Here is a 19345-nt window from a genome sequence, read left to right as displayed (position 1 = left end):
CTCTGTTGGGAAAACAAAGCTAATGTAAAACTAATAAAGGCAAATAAAAGCAGTGATTACATCAGTCCTAGGAATCCTGCTACTTGTGGGGAATAAAGTCTAAGTAAATATCAATTTTTATATAGTAAGATATTATTTAACAACCCATTATTATGTAAATAAGGTATGAGTTTCTCTGATCCCCTAAGACAAAGAGACTGCTCTGTGGCCAAACAGATTAGCCTTTTCCATCTGTACAATTATGAGTCATAAAAGATACTTGTGCAATTTACTGGAAAGGAAATAAATATATGAATCAGCTAAAGGATGCAATAGTCTGCATCCAGACCTCTGCTCAGCCAGCATCACCAATTCAGCAAGGAAAGACTTTGGTGACACCCACTGTACCACCACTACAAAGTGCTCTGCTACATCAGGTCTTGAGGAGTTAAAGCACCACTCGTGGAAGTAAAATTTAACTGTCAACCAGGAAATTAGTTTATCTCCTCTGAGAGAAGCACCATCAGAAGCATCTGTCAGCACCTGCCAAGTCATAAATCTTTATTTCTGTTTGGTTTTGCAGACAAGAGCTCGTACTTTTCTATTTCCTCTCATATGAATGTCGCCAGAGGCTTAAAAAGCCAAACTGCTGCCACACTTTCTACCTAATTTACTGGACTGTATCCTTCATTTGTGTTTCCTTCTGGAAAGTAACTGGTGAAGTGTCCTTTCTGGGTTTTATGCTGTGAGGCTCTAGATTACACACGTTATTTTAAAACTTTTGTTTCTGTTTTTTTATCCATGTACTTTTGGCTGTAGATCTCCTTTTATCTCCGCCTGACCTCTGGCCCTCCTCTGATGCTCTACACCAGCAGGCTGTTGTGCAACCAGCAGCACCAGCTCCCGCTGCTCCCTCTCTCTGTATTCCTACTTATTTGATGGCTTCTGGCAATTGTAGCTGCTGGTGACCCACACTGGCACAGCAGAGAGAGCAGCTGTGCCAAGTGTGGCGGCCAGCAGGTTTCAGTGATGCTAAAGGAATGGATTGCAGGGAACCTTTATTTGAATGGGAGATGCAGTTTCTACTTTTAAGTATGAAAAATATCAGGGTGTCTGTGGCTGTTTGACTCATGCTTTTTGCAAGCTGCTTGTAACTGAGAATAGGAAGATATTCAAGCGAGGTTAAATTCTTTCAGGAATTTAAAAAGGGCCAAGGCGACAGCAATTTAAAAAATATGAGGATTCCACATGATGATGAATAGTTGTTGTGATAATCTGAGATGGCTAACTCATGTATACAAATGCACTCTGATGGGTCTGACCTTTTGTGCTGTAAAGAGACGACTTTTCATTTTTTTGGTGTGTATGTGTGTGTGAATCAGAATAAATGATGTCTGTGCCTTACAGTGCAAAAGTGCAGCCACATGACTCATGCAAATCACTGCTCTTGGAGGAGCATCCCCTGACTAGTTTTGTCTCTGCTAATTGGTTGTTACAGCAAAAATGACAAGTATCATTTGTCATTACACAGACGCTCTGGCTGTAACTACCCCCTCTATATTGGATTTTAGCATGTGCTTTTCCACCCCAGAGAACAGTTGTCCTGTCAGTAAGGCAAGGACATTTCTGTGATAGGCTGCTCAGAAAAAATAAAGCAGCTTGAAGTATTTCCTTCTCCACTTCATGCACCATCATACAGGGGACAGTAGATGTGGAGAGCTAAAGCAGCCCCGGGACATGCCTGTTTATCTCCATCTCCAAGTGTTCAGAGACTGCTAAACTTAGCCCTATGTCCATTTTTGACAATAGGCTGAGCTGGTGAGGGTTTGGGGCAGATGATTTTTCTTTTGGATTGGCATGGGACTGTATTGTTAAAAAAGCAACCACGCACTGTCCTTTCCCTGAGACGCTGAATGAAACTGTGGTTTGTTTTATGCTGCAGGATGGTTTGGTAAAAGCTGTGCTAATTTGAGACCTTTTGATGGTGAGTAGAGGCTTTTGCTTTTATCTGAGAAACAAAATCATCTCCTCAGAGGACTGATGATAATCAAGAGCACTGCATTAGCTTTCCAAGTAAGTAATTTGTAGTGCTTGGGGAGATAATGTGAAGACTTTTTTTTTTTTAACCTCTGATTCTCTGCTTACAAATCGCAGCAAAAGAAGGATGGAATCAACATCTGCCACCAGCAAGCTTTAAAGCAGTGGGTTGTGCAGCATCAACCTGCGTCTGCAATGGGTGCAACTCTGGGACCCTGGTTCTGCAAATGTTAAAATAAGGGCGAAGGGCTCATTTACTGACTCAGAGGAAGTGAAGGAAAGATGCCACTGTGATTGTGGAGCAAAGCTGAGCATGTGTCTGAGTGTTTGACATGTGGAGCCTAGGTAACATCACACTGGGAGTCAAAGAGTTTCTTTTATTGGTATTTCCAGCACAGGCAGTGCAAGAGGAGAGGGAAAAGACAGAACAAAATTGAACACTTCAGTGAGTGCCATAGGCAGGTCATTTGTGCCAGGCAGGGGGTACTTTACAGGGGACAAACAGTTATACAGGTAAATTTAAACCTGCATGAGGTAACTGTTAGCAGCTATTCAGTCTTGGATGAAAGAAACAGCATAGGGTTTTTTGCACTGGGGAGGTGGTCATGATGAAGAAATGCACCAGCAGCTGGAAGCATGCATTTATATAAATAACTGAGCTTTGAAATACATACGGTTGCTGAAATGCACTGCAGGATCAGGAAACCAGATGACAACTAAAATAAATATATTATTTCTTTTTTAAAGAAGCACCACCGAATTTTTCCTTCGGATTTCCGGTGACCTGGTGTGTGATTTGTTAACATTTGCTGTTTGGCACCAGAAATACCTTCGTGTTATGTCTGGCAGGCAACCGACAGTGCTGCAGTGAGACACCTGTGCTCACCTACCCAGGCCAGGGGGCTGCCTGCTTGGGATTCCTACTGGTGATGCCAGGCAGCACGGAGGGGTCAGGAAACCACTCTGGAGCACATGGAGTGGGAGAGGCTGCCAGGGTGACAGGTGGGTCAGTGGGAATGGCAAGCACAAGGGAGCAGCTCTTCCCTGCCCAGCAGGCTGGGGGTGAGCTGGGGCCTTGTGGGAGGCCAGGGGCAGCAGTTCCCAGAATGGGTCAGGTTAGAAGGGACCACAGTGGGTCATCTGGTCCAGCCTCCCTGCTCAAGCCGGGTCATCCCAGAGCACATGGCACAGGACTGTGTCCAGAGGGTCCTGGAATATCTCCAGTGAGGGAGACTCCACACCCTTTCTGGGCAACCTGTTCCAGTGCTTGGTCACTGCACAAGAAAGTTCTTCCTCACATTCAGGTGGAACTTCCTGAGCATCAGTTTGTGCCCATTTTCTCTCGTCCTGTTGCTTGGCATCACCACGAAGAGCCTCGTCTATCCTTTAGCACCCTCCCTTTAGGTATTTATACACATTGAGGAGGGCCCCTCTCAGCCGCGTCTGCTCGAGGCTGAACAGGCCCAGCTCCCTCAGCCTTTATTTGTAAGGGAGATGCTCCAGTCCCTTCATCATCCTCACACCTCCCTCTGAACCCACTCCAGGAGCTCCATGTCTGAGGAGCCCAGAACTGTTCACAGCACCCCAGATGCGCCTCACCAGCGCTGAGCAGACGGTCAGGACAACCGGCGGGAACTGCTATTCCTCATGCAAAGGGTTCCCCCCGCAGGCTCCTCCTTCTCCTCCTCCTCCTCGGTGCGGCGGGGAGGAGGGGCCGAGCCCGCCCGGTCCCGCCGCGCAGCTCCCGCGGCGGGCGGCGATCCGCAGCCGCGCCCGGCCCGGCACAGCCCGGCTCGGCGGGACACGGGGACTCGGGAAGCTGCCGGTGGCCGGGATCAGCATCGCCGGGTAGGCTCGGCGGGCGGGGGGCGGCCGTGCACCTGCCGTGCCCGCGGCGGGGGCGGAGCGGGGGCGGCTCCCGAGCCGCGGGGCCGCTCGGGAGCGGCGGGACCGGCCGGGGGGTGCCCGGGGAGCGCTCGGGCACCGGGTGGAGGGTACCCGGCCCCGGCTCTCCGCCCCTGTGCGCTGCCGGGAGCTGCCCGTGGGTTGGGCTCGGCTCCCGCTCTTGGTCTCGGCGCTGCCCTTGGCCCCCGGGGCGGCCCCTGGGCTGGTCGGTCCTGCGGGTCCCGGGCCCCCGACCCGCGATGTGCTCACCGGGGCTGTGCCCCTCTGTGGCTAAGCCAGGATGAACCGGGTTTTTTTTTGTGTGTTAAATAGAAGGAATATGGCCATTTAATGCCCTGGGGTGGTGGGTTCGGCAGGTTCTGGCTCGGGTGCGGAGCTGCCGGGCGTTAAGCGCTGCGTGCATTTGACCTGCGTGTGTGTGCGAAGGCGTTTTGAGCCCTTGAGGACACCCCGAGGAGGGTTTGGTTACCCGCTGTTTGCAGACACTGAATTAATCTCTGCCCTCTGGGGAGCTGTGCGTGGCCAGGCACGACCTTCCTTCCCTCTGCCTCTCCAGCACAGCTGATCCCGGGTTTACCGTGTTTGCAGAGGGAAAGGCCGGTCACCGATGACTGTTTTCCCGAAACAGGGAGGAATGTTTCAGCCAGTGGGAAGCCTGAAGGAGCAGTACCAATTTTGGAAGGTAAATATGGTTTCAAACTATATTCAAACTAGAATATCTCTTTATACATTGCAGTACAGCAAGGAGGAAGTGAAGTGTTTGTTTGGCTGTCGGCTGAAATAGTTGCAGAAAATGAAAGAATATAAAGCCGGTTTCAGTGATTAAATTGGAGATTGTCCTTGAGCTTCATTAGTAAACCAGAAATACAAAGGATGTATTGGCAAACTCAGTTATGTGTTGTACCTTATTAATGTAATTTCTGAAGTATGGTTTGGCTTTTAAAATTTAGTTTAATCTACGGCAGGATGTGATCTTTATAACCTGTTTTCACGAGTTTTATTGCCACAAATTCCTTTCCTTTTGTAGAGGACGTTCTATTTGTTTATTAAAAAGCGCAGGAAGGTCAGAGGAACTTACGGATACCTGGAGACAGAGATAAGTTGTTGACAAGTAATTGAGGACTCAGCTGTTTCTGCCTGCAGTACATAAAATGAAATCAACCTCTGTCAAATAGAGTTCGAGTGCAGTCCTCTCTGTGCTGCTTATAGTCCAGTCATCTTTGCTGGGAAGTGACTGGGATCCGGGTGATGGGATTTACTGTTGGGAGGTGGTGCAAGTACCATCTGTGCAGCAGGTGCACAGATGTGCAACCTTGTGTGACCACTTAGTACTGAAACCTTTTGTAAGATCTGTGAAGCTTTTTCCTGCTTACTGCTAAAGCTGCTAAATAGTAGCTTGTTAAACAATTGCTTTGCTATGATGATAATTGCCTTGTCCTATTATATTTTAAAATAACCATTTAAGGAGATGTTTGACCTCGGGTTTTTGTTCTCAGCTGGCTTCTCAGTTTTTTCCTAGTAGATATTCCTGTCACCTTGCTTAGTGTGGTTAGTTAAATAATAATTTTGGTGTTTGGGGATAACTGTGAGAGAGAAGTGGGGTTTGGGATCACCCTGAAATAGGTTTGTTGCTGCTGGAAGAAAAATTCCCTCCAGCTGGGGGGCTGCTTGTGCCAACCTATTTTTCTTTTTACCTTTCTTCTGGTACTGGAGCTATCAACCAAACACAGATTACTGACAAGTTGTTTGTTTTGAAATTGAGTTCCTCTGACCTAACTAGCCAGCTGTGCTTGGAAGGGGCAATCCCACCTTCAGTCCATGCCTTTATGCTCCCGCTGCCTTGGATTAATCCTAAGTAGCAGTTTTATGGCTACAGAACAAATTAATATTCTCTGTTGGATCAGCTGCATTTCAGGGCAGGTGTTCTGACAAATCACCCACCTGAACCATGGCTGTACAACTGCAAGGTCTGACACAGTGGGAAGCAGGGACCTGCATCTGGGAGTGGAAGAGGGGAGGAAGATGTAGGGTTGCACTTTCCCTAACCTCTGCAACCTCAAAGAGTAGGTAGGAAACCCATGTTGGGTTGGAATGATTACGGGGTTTAATTAATTGCTCAAATGATTCAGAGCTGGGGAGGTGTGGGGGGGTGAAACGTGCCAAACGAGATTAGCAAGTCAGCTCACTTCGAGGGGAGGGAGGTGTCAAACTGAACCAGGATACTGGAAAAAATAAAGCTGTGGCAAAAATGTGTTAGCATAAAGGAGCAGACCCCTGATTTTCTGTTGGGATGCTCTGTTTGGAAAGAGGTGAGTTTTCCTCCATTCCTGGGGAGAAAGTCAATGTGGGTAGTGAAGCTCTCAAGTTGCTGGCTTGGACACAGCAGGATCCTGTTTGGTGTTGGCATTCATCTGGTTGAGGAATAGTTTTGATTTCTGTAATAAGATGGGGCAATGAAGATGATCTCATGTTAAGACCAACCCTTGGTCTTGGGCAGGTCTGTTTACTTGCTTGGCAGGTGTGTTTTCTTTTGTTTACCAGGAAAGCTGATCCTGTATCCTACCAACTTCCCATCAGTGGCTTTTGCTGTCATTAAACCCTCCTAACAGGACTACCAGGAGGGTGGTAGGGGTTATGCTGCAGGCCCTGGTGTGTTAACTTGACATCCTGCTGGGGTGGCTCTGCTGTGAGCACACAGGGAGGGTGTGAGTTGCAGTCACACCTTTTGCCTACAGTGCCTTTTGTCATCGCCCTCAACAGCTGGCTGACTTGCTGCCAGCTAACAGTGAAGCTGCTCTCTGGTGCAGCACCTGCAGTAAAGATATTGTGTATTTTTTTTCTGTTGAGGGACTTCAGCCCATGTTTGAACAAACAGGAGAAACTCTGAAACTTTAAGCCAAACTGAATTGATGTGGCTACAGTCTCTCTCTCCCCTGCCTGTTATGGACACGTAAGATCCTGCCTTCTCCCCTTGTGCTGGTGCAGGGAGCTCAGGTGGTGAAAAAACTTGTTTATTTTCTTTTCCAAGTTTTCTGACGATGCGGTGCTTTGTGCAGCACTGCCACTGGGACAGGGAAATGGGGTGGAAGAGGGAGTGCTGGTCAAGTCTTGCTGGCAGCATTGTTCAGCAGCACCCACTCTCAAGCTGGAGGAGTCTCTATTCCGAGCTGGAAACACTACAGCCATTTTTGAACTAATTGCAAGCTCATGAATGTTTCTGATGTGCTTGAACAGATCTTTGTGGGCTGGGGAATTGTCTGCTTGTAGCCATTCTGGGACAAAAGCAGAGTGTTTTGATGTCAGCTGGCTTTGGATCAAGTTGTGCTTGCATCTTTCCTTTGTGTCTCCGCTGCTTTGTACTATGCCGAGTTCTCAAAATGCATTATAAATGATAAAATTCAGAAAAGGCTGCATTTTTATATCAGCTTAAAATTCTCCATTACGTTTTTGATGGCTAGAAGGTTAGTTATGGTAATTACTTGCCTCTGAAGTAGATTATGCTGATTGAAATTTTATGGTTAGAAAATATTACAAATCCTTGATCACACTGTTTACTTATCAGCTTCTCTTATCTGAAGATCAGCAGTTAACAAAGGCAGACTGAAGGATTTGCCACGTGGAGACTGAAGGTATAAGAATAAAAACCTACAGGGACATCAGCTCAGCAGCAGATATTCCACATTTTTTACCTGCCATCCCACGGCTTCAAGGGGATCTTTGTTACACATTCGGAAGAACAGAAAACACTGTCACAAGTACATAAGTGTGTCACCTAAAATTTGGTACCAGCTGTAGTGTAGATGGCTCAGCTTCCTCCTGGGATTCGTTTCATCACTTCATTTTCACGAGATCAGTGGTAAGTCCTGAAGTATGGTGGTGATCTTTGTGGACAGTGTGAATTTGTATCTGGGAAGATCACACTCCTCTATTTTTGCTTTTTCATTGCTTAATATATACAGGAAGAAAATATAGCCAGTTGTATAATAAATATTGATGACATTTAAAAAGTAAGATGCTTTATTGGGAAACCCAAAGAAACCCTTACTAGCCTTTTGTCCTTTTTAAATGATATTTAAATGATAAATTTCAGATTTTTATTTTCAAGCTCTTAGGTAGGAAGAGTGGCTTAAGGTAAGCTTTCATTTCTCAACCACAAGTGTATTTTCTCCCCAATAATTTGATGTTTAATACAGACTTGTACAATTACAGTTTTAGTTCTTGCTACTGTAATGTTAAAAACAAAAGCAAACCCAAAAATAAACAAACAAAAACAAAAAAACCAACACAGACAAAAAACCCAACAAAAAACCCAAAAAACCCCAAACAAACAACAACAACCCCCCCCAAAAAAAAACCAAAACAAAAACCAACCAACCAAACAAAAAACCCACAAAAAACTCAAAACCAAGACAAAACCCCCCAACAAAACCGAACCAAAATCAAATTCTCTTTGCTTCAAGAAAACTAATTCTGGAAGTTTTGTGACATCAGTTCATGTGCTTTCTGAGATAGAAGACTGAGTCAGTTGTGTGTGGAAAAAAAAATAACAGATGAAAGACCAAGCACTTTCCATTTGAGCAATTTTATCATGTGTTTTCTCTAGTATAGCAGCAGGAACAAAGTAATTTCAGTTTTATTCCTTGTGAGGAATAAATGTGTGTTTTCAGTTGTGAGAGTGAGTAATTCAGCTTGTGGGATAACTCTTCTAGTGTCTCTGTGAATATACCAGAACTATAAAACAAGGCCTTGATTATATAAAAGTTTGTAAGGCAAAAAATTATTGAAAATCGTTAATTAAAAATCAGGGGCCATAGTAGTCTGTGTGTTATCAGATATTTGTATTTATATATGTACTTTTATTTAGTGATGTTGATTTTAAGATGAAGGCCAGAAGGAACCAGCAAATACACTTGGACTCTGTGTATTGTTAAAAGCACAATTGCTCAGAGTGCTGTCCTTAAACAACTGAAACTGCAGGTAGAGCAGAGAATAGATCAGCTTATTGACTTTGTTTAATGCTTGCAGTGACAGGGATTTTGGGATGCCCTTTTAATTCAGCTGAACTGCAGAGAAAGACCCAAGGATGCCAGTGAGGCACAAAGGAGAATTCCTTCCCAATCCCAAACCTGCTTAACTGTGTTCATGTGCTCCAGTACACTCTGTCAGTCCCACCATCCATCCCTGGAAACAGCTGATTTCTGTCGTTAAAGAGGAGGGCAAAAGTAAAGCAGAATCCTAAAAGCAGTAAGAGAACAAGGAAGTAATAACCCACAATATCCAAACTGCCAACTCAGAGAGCCATCACTTATGTCCTAGTCATACCAGAAAACCCAGTGAGACAGTGAGGTGTGAAATCTGATTATCAGTATGTTTAATGTTGAACTGACATTTAATAGCCCCCAAAGGAAGGTTGCAAACAAGGCAGATGTTTTTGTGTAACTTGGTGCTAAAAGGAAACCTAAATAAAATAATTTTCAAAAATCTTTTTATTTTATATTGTAGGTATAGAGCCTTCATTTTCTCTCTCACTTTCCTGCTGTATGCCAGCTTCCATTTATCAAGGAAACCTATTAGTATAGTTAAGGTAAGCAGGGTTCTGTCCTTGTTTAAACATCCTTCTGCTCCTCAAACACGGAAGTCATTGTCTTTTTTAGTATTTCCCATTGTGAAAGGCAGTGTTAAACTTTAACTTGAAGTGGCTTCAAGATGAAAAACTGATAAAGCCAGTACACAGTGACATTTGCTTGATAAACTTCAGTGAGACCACGCCTAGAATATTGCATATATGTCTGGTTTTTGGGGTTAGAACTTGACACAGCTTTGCCTACACTTAATTCATGTGACTTAATCTAATTATAGGTATTTGAGAGGTTTGCAGTGATATTTCTGAGAAAAGCTACTCATAACTGATGAGTTGAGCATGATAACATTTCCTTGGCATTTACAAGAGTGTTCCAAGTACTGTTGAACATCATAGTTGTCTGTACACTTGGGACTCTGTTTCTGGTGAAGCTGGTGGCAAAATATTCTGTAATTCAAGGTTTGTTAGTTTAATCTTCGGCCTGTAAAACTTGCCAAACTCAAATCAAATCCCCCAGTGCTGTCTTGTGTATAAATGGTGAGTAACAATGGGCAAAGTACCTGATGTTACTGCAGAGTTTCAAAGCTGTTCACTATCAGAAACACCAGTTCACTATAGACTGTTTTTTCTAACCATGTGATTAACTATTTCATGTAGTGGTGGCTTCACTCATCAAAATGCCAAGCAATTAATAATGGCTGACAATGTTCCTGATTTTGGTGGGTTTGACACAGGTTCATGTCAGTCTGGGTTTGTTAAGTTTGTTGTTGTATGGGAATTAACAGTGCCCAGCTCACAAGTGAGTTTTTTCCATTTTCAAATGTCCTTTCTCCTTTCAGGGAGAGCTGCATAAACATTGTGCTGCTTCACATGAAGTTGAACTTGACTCCTACAAAGAATATGCTGCCCAGATTCAGCCTCTCAAAAAGCCATTTAACGCCTCTCAGTGTGGTTGGGAGCCATTTGGTAAGGGTTGGTTTTTTTGGTTTTCTATTTTTCCCAATAATGAGCTCATATTCATAATTAGATTATTTGCTTCTTGCTGTTTCTTCACATATGGAGGTATTGAGGAGATGTGCATGGAAGGGGTGTTTTGTTTTCCACGTTCTAATTGATTTCTCCAAAGAAAGTTAAGTTGTTACCTATTTTATGATGTCTCTCCTGCTCACTCACTTAAACAGGTGACATTATTTTACTTGTTACAGCTACAAGATACTGTCAGTAGATCAGTTTTCAGTCAGAAAACGGGATTTATCTTTAGTGTCTATCAAGGAAAAAAGGGTGAAGAATAAAATAAATCATTATTGTTTTCTATTCATTTAATTCAAGATCCAGCAACCCTTTAAATTAATTGACTTGGTGTTTATCGAAATCAGAACTTTTCAGAGTCCTTATCTGCCAGAAGAAATATCTTTCTCTCTGTTTCAATGAAGAAAAAGAGGAGACTTCATTGCAGAATAGACTTGACAACTTACTGAATAGTTTATGGACATGGCCTTTAACTTAAATAGAAAACTAATATTTGCCTACTGAACAATTACATTTGAATTTAATTGTATTTGAATTTCAGGGAAACTTTGAACTGTTCCTTGATGCTTTTATTACTACCAGGAACATCAATGAAGTAGAATAGTCCATTCTGTCAGTGTGCCAGTGCACCCCAGTCAGTGTAGCCATCCATTCTAATTAGACCTTAATTAGCAATTAAAAAAAAAAAAGGTGCTACTCTGTTCAAAGATAATTAAAGATCTGAGCTCTGGGTTTTCTGTGGACAAAATCCAGTGTATTAACTGCCTGTTGCAAGGTCTGCTGAAGTTATTTAGTCCCACTGGATGGGATTTAGTTAAACTTGGTTGGTGTTTCTTGTCCCTGGACCGAGGGGAGGCTGAGTTTGCGTGTCTGAAACACTGGTTGGCTTTGCTAGTGGAGACTTCTGAGCTCCAGTGTCCTCCTTTTTCATGAACACATGGGTTACTGCCAAGCTGCCCCTTCGGGATGGCACTCTAGGCTTGGGTTTTTGGCTGTTTTTTTCAGGCAGTATGGCTGGGAAAGCTGGGAGTGACACTGAAAGAAGGAATGCTTCAATATCTGTGACTTCATGCTCAAAGTCAATGGCAATTGTGGCTCCTTGCAAATAAATACACAAACTGTCTTTCCTTTCTTGGTATGAGCTCAGGTCTCCTGAGAGTAGACTTGGCATTTCCATCTGGGTGGAGGCCCTTCTGCTCCCTCCATCCTGTCTGCAAGTCCCGTTTTGGTGTGATTATGCTTGTTTGCTGTACAGAACAGAACCCTGTTTGTTGGGTTTTTTTTTAAGCAAAACTCTGCTCTGTGAATAGTTGGAAAATGAAATGCAAAAGGCTTTGACAATTGAAAAAAAAACATATTAAACTGATTCTTTAAAAGCCTCTGTGATGATGGAATTTTTTTAACCATTTTGACTGTTAGGATCTCACACATTTGCAACTCATCTTCCCACTTTTAATCAAGTCACAGTGGGGATTTTCTTTTGTCTAAGGACATACAAGGGCACCTTATTAATAGCTGGTGTTTCTTCTCTTCCAAAATGCTGTTTTGAATAAGGTAGAGTTAAGCATGGGCCTACCAATATTTTGTTATATGTTACAGCCATTTATTTTTATTTTTTCATTAAATAAAACATTTTGCAAAATGTGCACTTAAGTGTAAAAGTGCCTATTGAGAGTTAAATGCCAGTGCACGTTCACTAACATTTTTCTTCTTATATGTAAAAATGGTTGGGAATTAATTAGTACATTTAAACTGATAATTTGTTTTGAAAATTATTCTTAGATAAGAACAACTACAAACAGTTACTGGGAGCGCTGGATTACTCATTTCTGTGTGCATATGCAGTTGGAATGTATTTAAGGTAAATACACTCTCTTGGAAACCTGCTTTATTGCTTACTGTTAATTTATGAGGCTGCACAACTTCTGAGATATTGTGATTCCTTATGGGAAAAGTTTCTGATGAAGAGAGTGAGAAGCTGATTGCTGAGGAGGAACAAAACCCACATCATCCCGAGTCCCACTGGTATCATATCTGTTGATCTATAGAAAGCTGCTTCTTACCTGCATCCATCATGACTGCCTTGTGCAGGAATGCTTTCCAACTTGGCCTGTCTTTGCTTCATGTGGAACACAAAGGAATATACACTGGAACATATGTCCTCAATCAGTCTCTGACTTGTAAACTAAACTGGTTGTCCTGGCTTTCTCTGGAGTCAGAGGATGGAAGCAGACACCTCCTAAAAATAATACCAAAACCATCTTACAGTGTGCAGTATTGGCTGCTGTTTGGAGATGTTTCTTTTTATTAAAACCAGAACCCTCATGACTAAGAATTATTAGCAAGGGAGACAAGTCTCACTTTAAAAGGCTGGAGACATGTCCCACCTTACCTGTCATTTGGAAAATGACTCTCTAAGTAAATGTGCTCTAGATGAGTATCTGCCCGAAAGATGGTTGTGCAGGTGTCAGAACTTACCAATTAATGAACATGAAATGTTTGTTGGGGTTTTTTTCCCTGTCAAGCGCTAAAAATCGCTCCTTTGCTGCCGTGAAGGCAAACAGCAGTTACCGGTAAAGTTTCTCCTCAGTCAGAATTAAACAACAAAAAGTATTCTTCGTTTGTGAAGGCTGGGGATGTGATCTCATTTTTAATTATGGCCTTTCTCTTTATTTCCTTCCCCGTTCCAAGCGGACTGATAGGAGAACGGCTGCCGATCCGGTACTATCTGACGGGTGGGATGCTCGCCAGTGGGCTCTTCACTGCCATGTTTGGATTGGGTTATTTCTATAACATACATAATCTGTGGTTTTACATAATGGCCCAGGTAGGCACGATGTTATTTAGACACTCCAGAGTGTCTACGGTGCTGTTCAGTGTTGTGTTGGGTGTTTCTCAGTGATTAGTGGTTGGATGGGAGGGTGTAGATGTTGGAACACACTGTCAGTGATGACAGGCAGAACTGACAGAGTGGATAGCCCCAGGTTTTATTTTTGAAAAATGTTTTTCTAGTGGAAGAAATCTTTGAAAACAAATTAGTGTGTTTCACCCTGTGTCAAATCAGCGATCAAATCTTTGCAAGCTTAAATGTGGGCGAGTTTTAAAACAAGCCTATTTACTTTTGTCAGTCTGCCAAGACCTGAGTGACTCATCCTGGCCTTCTCTGCGGGAAAATTACATTTATACTGCTAATGATGAACAGTCTCCCACACTGGTGTGGCTTATGTAACGAGATTCATTGTGTGAGATTTTTTCAGAGCACTAATCAGGTGTCACAAGAATATTTACTGTTGACCTGAAATGGACTTTAGGTCAGGAGCAGGACATGGTCGGCACTTGAGCCGTTTTGGGCAGGTCTGCACCTTGGCACTGCTCCTTCCTGTGTGTTATTGCAGTAGGACTCTCTCCTCTGGCACCTTTGCATGGCATTGGGCAGCATGGCATGCACAGGTACTGACTTGGGCACAGCAAGCTTGTGTAACCATGTCACCAATTAATCTGTTTAACCCTGTCCCTGCCCCAACCCTCTTGGATCAGGTGGTTTCCAGGGCAGGAGCTGGCTCCTTTAGGGTTAAGCTGACTGTCTCTAGCAGTGCTGCCCTGTGGGATGTGGTCAGTGGGTCCTGGAATACCAAGGGTGGTCTGGCACCACCAACCTACTTGTTTTTTCTAGGGTAGAGTCAGGTGATTTTGTTGCATGTTCAAATGCCCACTGTACAGTTATTGTACTGTGACCTTTGCATTAAGGTGTAATTCTAGAGGGAGTAATTCTAGAGTAGGGTTAGAGATAGTTAAAGTTATAATCTGTGCAACGTGGAGGCTGAACTAGTTCCTACTTCAGCCTGAAATAGTAAGCTAAATTCCTCCTCTCAGTTTATTTACAGGTGTCTGTTAAGCATTTTAAAGTGAATGTTCAAAGTTAGCCAGTCTCCCCTAAAGCTTTCTTTTTTTCCACTTTGTTTGATTGCAAACACACTTTTCCATATGCTCAGGTTGAGATAAGCATTAGAGGTGGACTCAGTGATCCTTGTAGGTCCCTTCCAACTCAAAATATTCTGTGAAGTTTTCTGTGTTGCTATTTGAGTGTGGAGAATTCACTTCTCAAGTGCAATGTGACTTTTGGTAAGCATTGTGGTTGAATGACAACAGTCTGTGATTTAAATCATAAAATAATTGTGGGGATGCAGGTACAGGGAAGAATCTCTGCAAAACATCATAACTTGGTTATTCTTGGGGAAAAAAATATCACTTTCAAACCTCCCTGCTAAATTTCTAAATTCAGAGCATTTGTGAGGGCTTCCTTTTCCCAGTACAGCACTCGGCAGGGATTGTGTAGGAACCTGACTTATTATAGGGTGTGTTTATTTATTATAACTTTTATATCCTTTCAGATAGCAAATGGGTTGGTGCAAACTACTGGCTGGCCGAGTGTCGTTACATGTATTGGCAACTGGTTTGGAAAAGGAAGGTAAATCATATTTTATCCAGACTTTTGGAAGTACAGATCAATACATTCTGGGCTGTAATACAGCCAATTTAAATATTTTTTTCTGCTTCTGCGTTTTTGGGGGACGAAAAAGCAGCTAAGTAGAACTTTGAGAGGAGCTTCCTTTGTTACACTGATTAGTTTGTATATGGGTTTGAAATATTCTCCCTCATGTCAAACCAGTGTTCTCTGGTAGCTCTTTAGTCTGACACTTAATTTTTCAGATGTAATATTTCAGAATTGAATTGAATAATCCTTGCAAATATTAGTAGTTTTAGACTGCTTTTAGTACAGGCTGTTATTATGCCATTTTAATGTGGAATTTCCCATGTTTTCATTTGTGTTTCAAAACAGTTGTCAGGGTGTAACTGTAAAAAGTATCTGTCTAATATCTTTTTCCTAACACACTTACATAAACTTAAAAATTCAATTTAAAAAGGAAAATATGTATGGCAGCTGATTTAACTTTTCTTTTTGTCACTTTTCTTTAAATCATCTATTTGGGTTTTTATCTTAATCCTGCACAGAGGTCACTTGTAATGTTTATTTTGTCATACCACCATACAGTAGTTTTCCATAAATTTTGCAAGAGCTGCATGGTAAATCCACAGGCTCTGATAATGGTTGGTGGGTGTAGCACATAATATTGCTACTGTAGTACCATCCTTTTTAGATAAATACCATAAAAGAGCATTGCTGTCTATCAGATCCAGAGAAGGATATACAAAAGTTAAATATATGCTTTCTATATAAAATCACAGCATAGTTGTGAAAATGTAGGTTCAGGCTGGTTTTCTGTGGTCCCTGCAGCCTTTTAGGTGAATGTTACAAAATGCAGAGAATAACTGTCATACAATGCTGAACAAAATTGATGAGTCTGCAAAATAAATACATTTATTCAGGTTTTGCTTTGCACAAAAGCAACAGCCTTTACTTTTAGGAGGCCACAGAGTGGACTGGTGGGTAGGGCTCTTGTTTGAATGCCAGTGTTCTGGTTTTTGTTCTCGTTTTGCTACAAATTCCATGAAAACATGGGCAGACCTGTTAGATCTTTAGCCCAAGGTAAAGACTGGGCTTTGTTTGAGTTAGGTTGCTCCACATAAACTGCTGAGAACAAGGCAGGTTTCCCACGTGGAAGAAGAAGGAGGGGGGAAAAAATCCCACCCTGCTGTCATGACTTCAGTAGGATTTTTGTGGTTTACATTAGCTGAGCTGGAGCTAATCTGGGATTTCCAGGCAGACAGCAGCCTGATGTGTGTGTTAGCCAAGCTTGCACAGGTGTCATCTTCTGCTGGTGCCCAACAAGTCCAGAATGTGACCAGAAAATACTGAATTTGCTCCACATATCCTGTACAGGTTGTTCTCTTCTGCATGATAAGTCTACCGTGTCCTGAAAGCATCAGATTATCAGGGCAACGTGTTTGCAGGAGGATTTTCATTCCCAAAAGCATCAGGCTTCGTGTCCACATGCTACACAACATCTGCATACTTGTTTCAATCAAAAAAACTCTTATCTAGAAACATGCAAGCCCTAATGGTGTCTTTAAATGCCATTAAATGCAGGATGAGTTCTGTGATGCACAGAGAAGTATTTTACAACACTTTTATTAATATTTAGGTGCCTTGAAATTGCCAGATGGAGACTGTAGCATAAAGAAACGATCAGTTAAAGAACCATAAGATTGCAAATATTGAAATATTTCAGTAACAGCACAGATGAACAGCTATTTCTCATACACTTTTCTCAATCCAGTAATGCTTGTAATAAGAAAAGTTTGTGGGTTGTTTTTTGGCTTTTGTTTCAAATGCAGGAGAGGTTTGATCATGGGAATCTGGAATTCACACACTTCAGTGGGAAATATCTTGGGATCCTTAATTGCTGCTTACTGGGTGTCCACGTGCTGGGGTCTCTCCTTCGTGGTGCCCGGAGTCATCGTTGCTGTGATGGGGATTGTTTGCTTCCTGTTTCTCATTGAACGTGAGTGCTTCAGAGGGACAGAACCAAGGGGGACTCTCATTATGGGTGAGGAACAGCAGCTGCTTAAGAATAATTTAGGTTGGAAAAGACCACTAAGATCAAGTCCAGCTTTTGATCAATCACCACCTTGTCAGCCGGACCAGAGCACTGAGTGCCATGTCCAGTTGTCCCTTGAATACCTCCAGGGGTGGGGACTCCACCACCTCCATGGGGAGCCCCTTCTGATGCCTGACAACCCTCTCCATGAAGGAATTGTTCCTGATGTCCAACCTGACCCTCCCCTGGCACAGCTTGAGGCTGTTTCCTCTCATCCTGTCCCTTGTTCCCTGGGAGCAGAGTCTGACCCCCCTCCCTGGTTCCACCCTCCTGTCAGGGAGTTGCAGTGAGCAAGAGGGTCCCCCCTGAGCCTCCTTCTCTCCAGGATGAGCTCCCCCACCTCCCTCAGCTTCTCCTCATGACTTGTTCTCCAGACCCTTCCCCAGCTCTGTTGCCCAGAATGACTCCAGCACACTTCAGAATTGAGTCCACCACCCTGTTATTAGTTCCCAGTCTTGATAAATTGTTCAAGTGTATCTTAGCAGAACATCCCACCTGGCTGCACTGTATGTTGTGTGCTACCATTGAACCCCTGCCATCCATCTTCTGTGCTGGGAAATACAGAAGTCAGCTGGTAGAGCAGGTTGTGACACTTTAAATTAGAAGTTAAAGAGGAATGCCCCATCTTGTCCCTATGAAGACTCAGAGATATGAATGCTTATTTTACTATAACTGCCCTATCTCAGCAAGTAGAGAGAGTTCTGCAGAGATAACTAGAATTCTGTAAAGAGCAGGACTGCCAAAACAGCCCTTGTTATTTGTACTGTTGGTTTGTTGTCAGTAAATTACACTGTTTGAAAGTGTTTTAAGAGGCTTCTTTTCACTGTTAACTGTATGTGGTGTTGTATTTCAGATCCTAAGGATGTAAGTTGCTCCTGCACACCATCCAGTGTAAGTGAATGCTTTTTCTCTTTTGATTTTTGCCTCCTAATTCATGTTTATTAGGATAGTTCTGGAAATCAGTCCGTGTGGCTCTTTCGTGCCAGGCTGTTACAACTGATCCTGTACTTGAGAGAGTGATTTGTCTGTGCTTCACTGATAAACCAGGACCTTATTTTCTCTCAAAGCAAGTGAATCAAGAGGTGAATTAATTTATTTTAAATAAAGTTTTGGGATAGATGATCTTACAACAGTAAAACAGGAAAAACTGTTCATCTCTTTTTTTTTTTCTTGATTTTTCTTACTTTCCTCTGGTCTTCCTGGGCATCTTCATGGCATTTTGTTCCATCTCCTGCTGTTGCCTCCCTTGCTTAGGCATGGCATAGTGAGTTTGCTGTCAACTGTATCCTGGGAAGGGTCTCACTGGGAACCCTGTGTGAGGCTTTACAGAAAGAGCAAACAGCCCTTCTGCTGACACAAGGTCAAGGAAGCGTGTGTCTGTGGGCTTGGGATGGGTGGTGGGATGTTCCCTTGGATAGAGGAAGGGACAATAAGAGCACATGGGTAGGGAAAAGCAAGGGATGGATATAAAGCTGAATTGAAGAGATTGGAACAGTCAGTCAGTTTGTGGCAATGAGTTTAGCCATGATATTATGTGGCATTTATTTGTCTAGAACTCAAATTAATGAAGAAATGTGAAAAGGAGAGAGGAAAAAAATCTGCGCTAAGTTGTATGAATCATATGACAGATGGATGCTTTAGTTTTTGTGGCATCCCAGAATAATTTAGATTGAATCAGGACCTCTGAACATTGTAGAAGCCTCCGAGAAGGATGGAAGAGAGACTATTTACAAGAACGTGTAGTAACAGAACAAGGAGGAATGGTTTTAATCTGGAAGAGAGTAGGTTTAGATTAGATATTGGGAAGAAATTCTTCCCTATGAGGGTTGTGAGGCCCTGGCACAGGTTGCCCATAGAAGTTGTGGCTACCCCATCCCTGGAAGTGTTCAAGGCCAAGTTGGATGGGGCTGTGAGCAACCTGGGCTAGTGGAAGGTGTCCCTGCCCATGACAGGGGGGTGGGACTGGATGATCTTTGTTCCCTTCCAACCAAGGCCATTCTGTGATTCTGTGGTTCTATCCTCTGCTCACAGCAGGTCTAAATTTGACATAGGATCAAATTGCTTAGGGTTGACCTGCTAAAATTTGAAATCCTCAAGGATGGAGATGCTGTTTGTATGTAGATGTTTGGGAGTTTTTTAGAGTACATTGATCCCATGCTTCACTGGCATCAAGTGCATCTTGCATGAGAGCTTATACTTCAAGGGCTTAAATTTTGTCAAGGTTGTGAACTTCACTAGGCTGTAAATACACTGT

The 19345-nt window shown here is 43.0% G+C and overlaps 1 protein-coding gene across 8 annotated transcripts in view; it reads left to right on the top strand.

The window, feature by feature from the left end:
* Positions 1–3764: 3764 nt before the first annotated feature.
* SLC37A1 (solute carrier family 37 member 1) overlaps positions 3765–19345 on the top strand; it is a 39162-nt gene continuing 23581 nt past the window's right edge. The window contains exons 1-10 of one of the 8 annotated variants that reach the window (XM_027688998.1): positions 3765–3864; positions 4510–4603; positions 7500–7777; positions 9424–9505; positions 10342–10468; positions 12314–12392; positions 13223–13358; positions 14923–14999; positions 16829–16995; positions 17945–17982. In XM_027688998.1, the coding sequence (XP_027544799.1) occupies positions 7722–7777; positions 9424–9505; positions 10342–10468; positions 12314–12392; positions 13223–13358; positions 14923–14999; positions 16829–16995; positions 17945–17982 (762 nt within the window). In that variant the 5' untranslated portion in view covers positions 3765–3864; positions 4510–4603; positions 7500–7721. Of the gene's footprint in view, positions 3865–4083; positions 4604–4950; positions 5033–5846; positions 5989–7499; positions 7778–9423; positions 9506–10341; positions 10469–12313; positions 12393–13222; positions 13359–14922; positions 15000–16828; positions 16996–17944; positions 17983–19345 lie in introns of those variants that run through there. The other 7 variants (XM_027689000.1, XM_027689005.1, XM_027689001.1 and 4 more) reach the window with 7 other exon arrangements.

Source organism: Neopelma chrysocephalum, unplaced genomic scaffold (genome assembly GCF_003984885.1).
Source record: "Neopelma chrysocephalum unplaced genomic scaffold, ASM398488v2 Primary Assembly neopelma1_76, whole genome shotgun sequence".
Taxonomy (NCBI): Eukaryota; Metazoa; Chordata; class Aves; order Passeriformes; family Pipridae; genus Neopelma; species Neopelma chrysocephalum.
The sequence above is the reverse complement of the archived record's forward strand: the minus strand, read 5'-3'. Positions and strand labels throughout refer to the sequence as shown.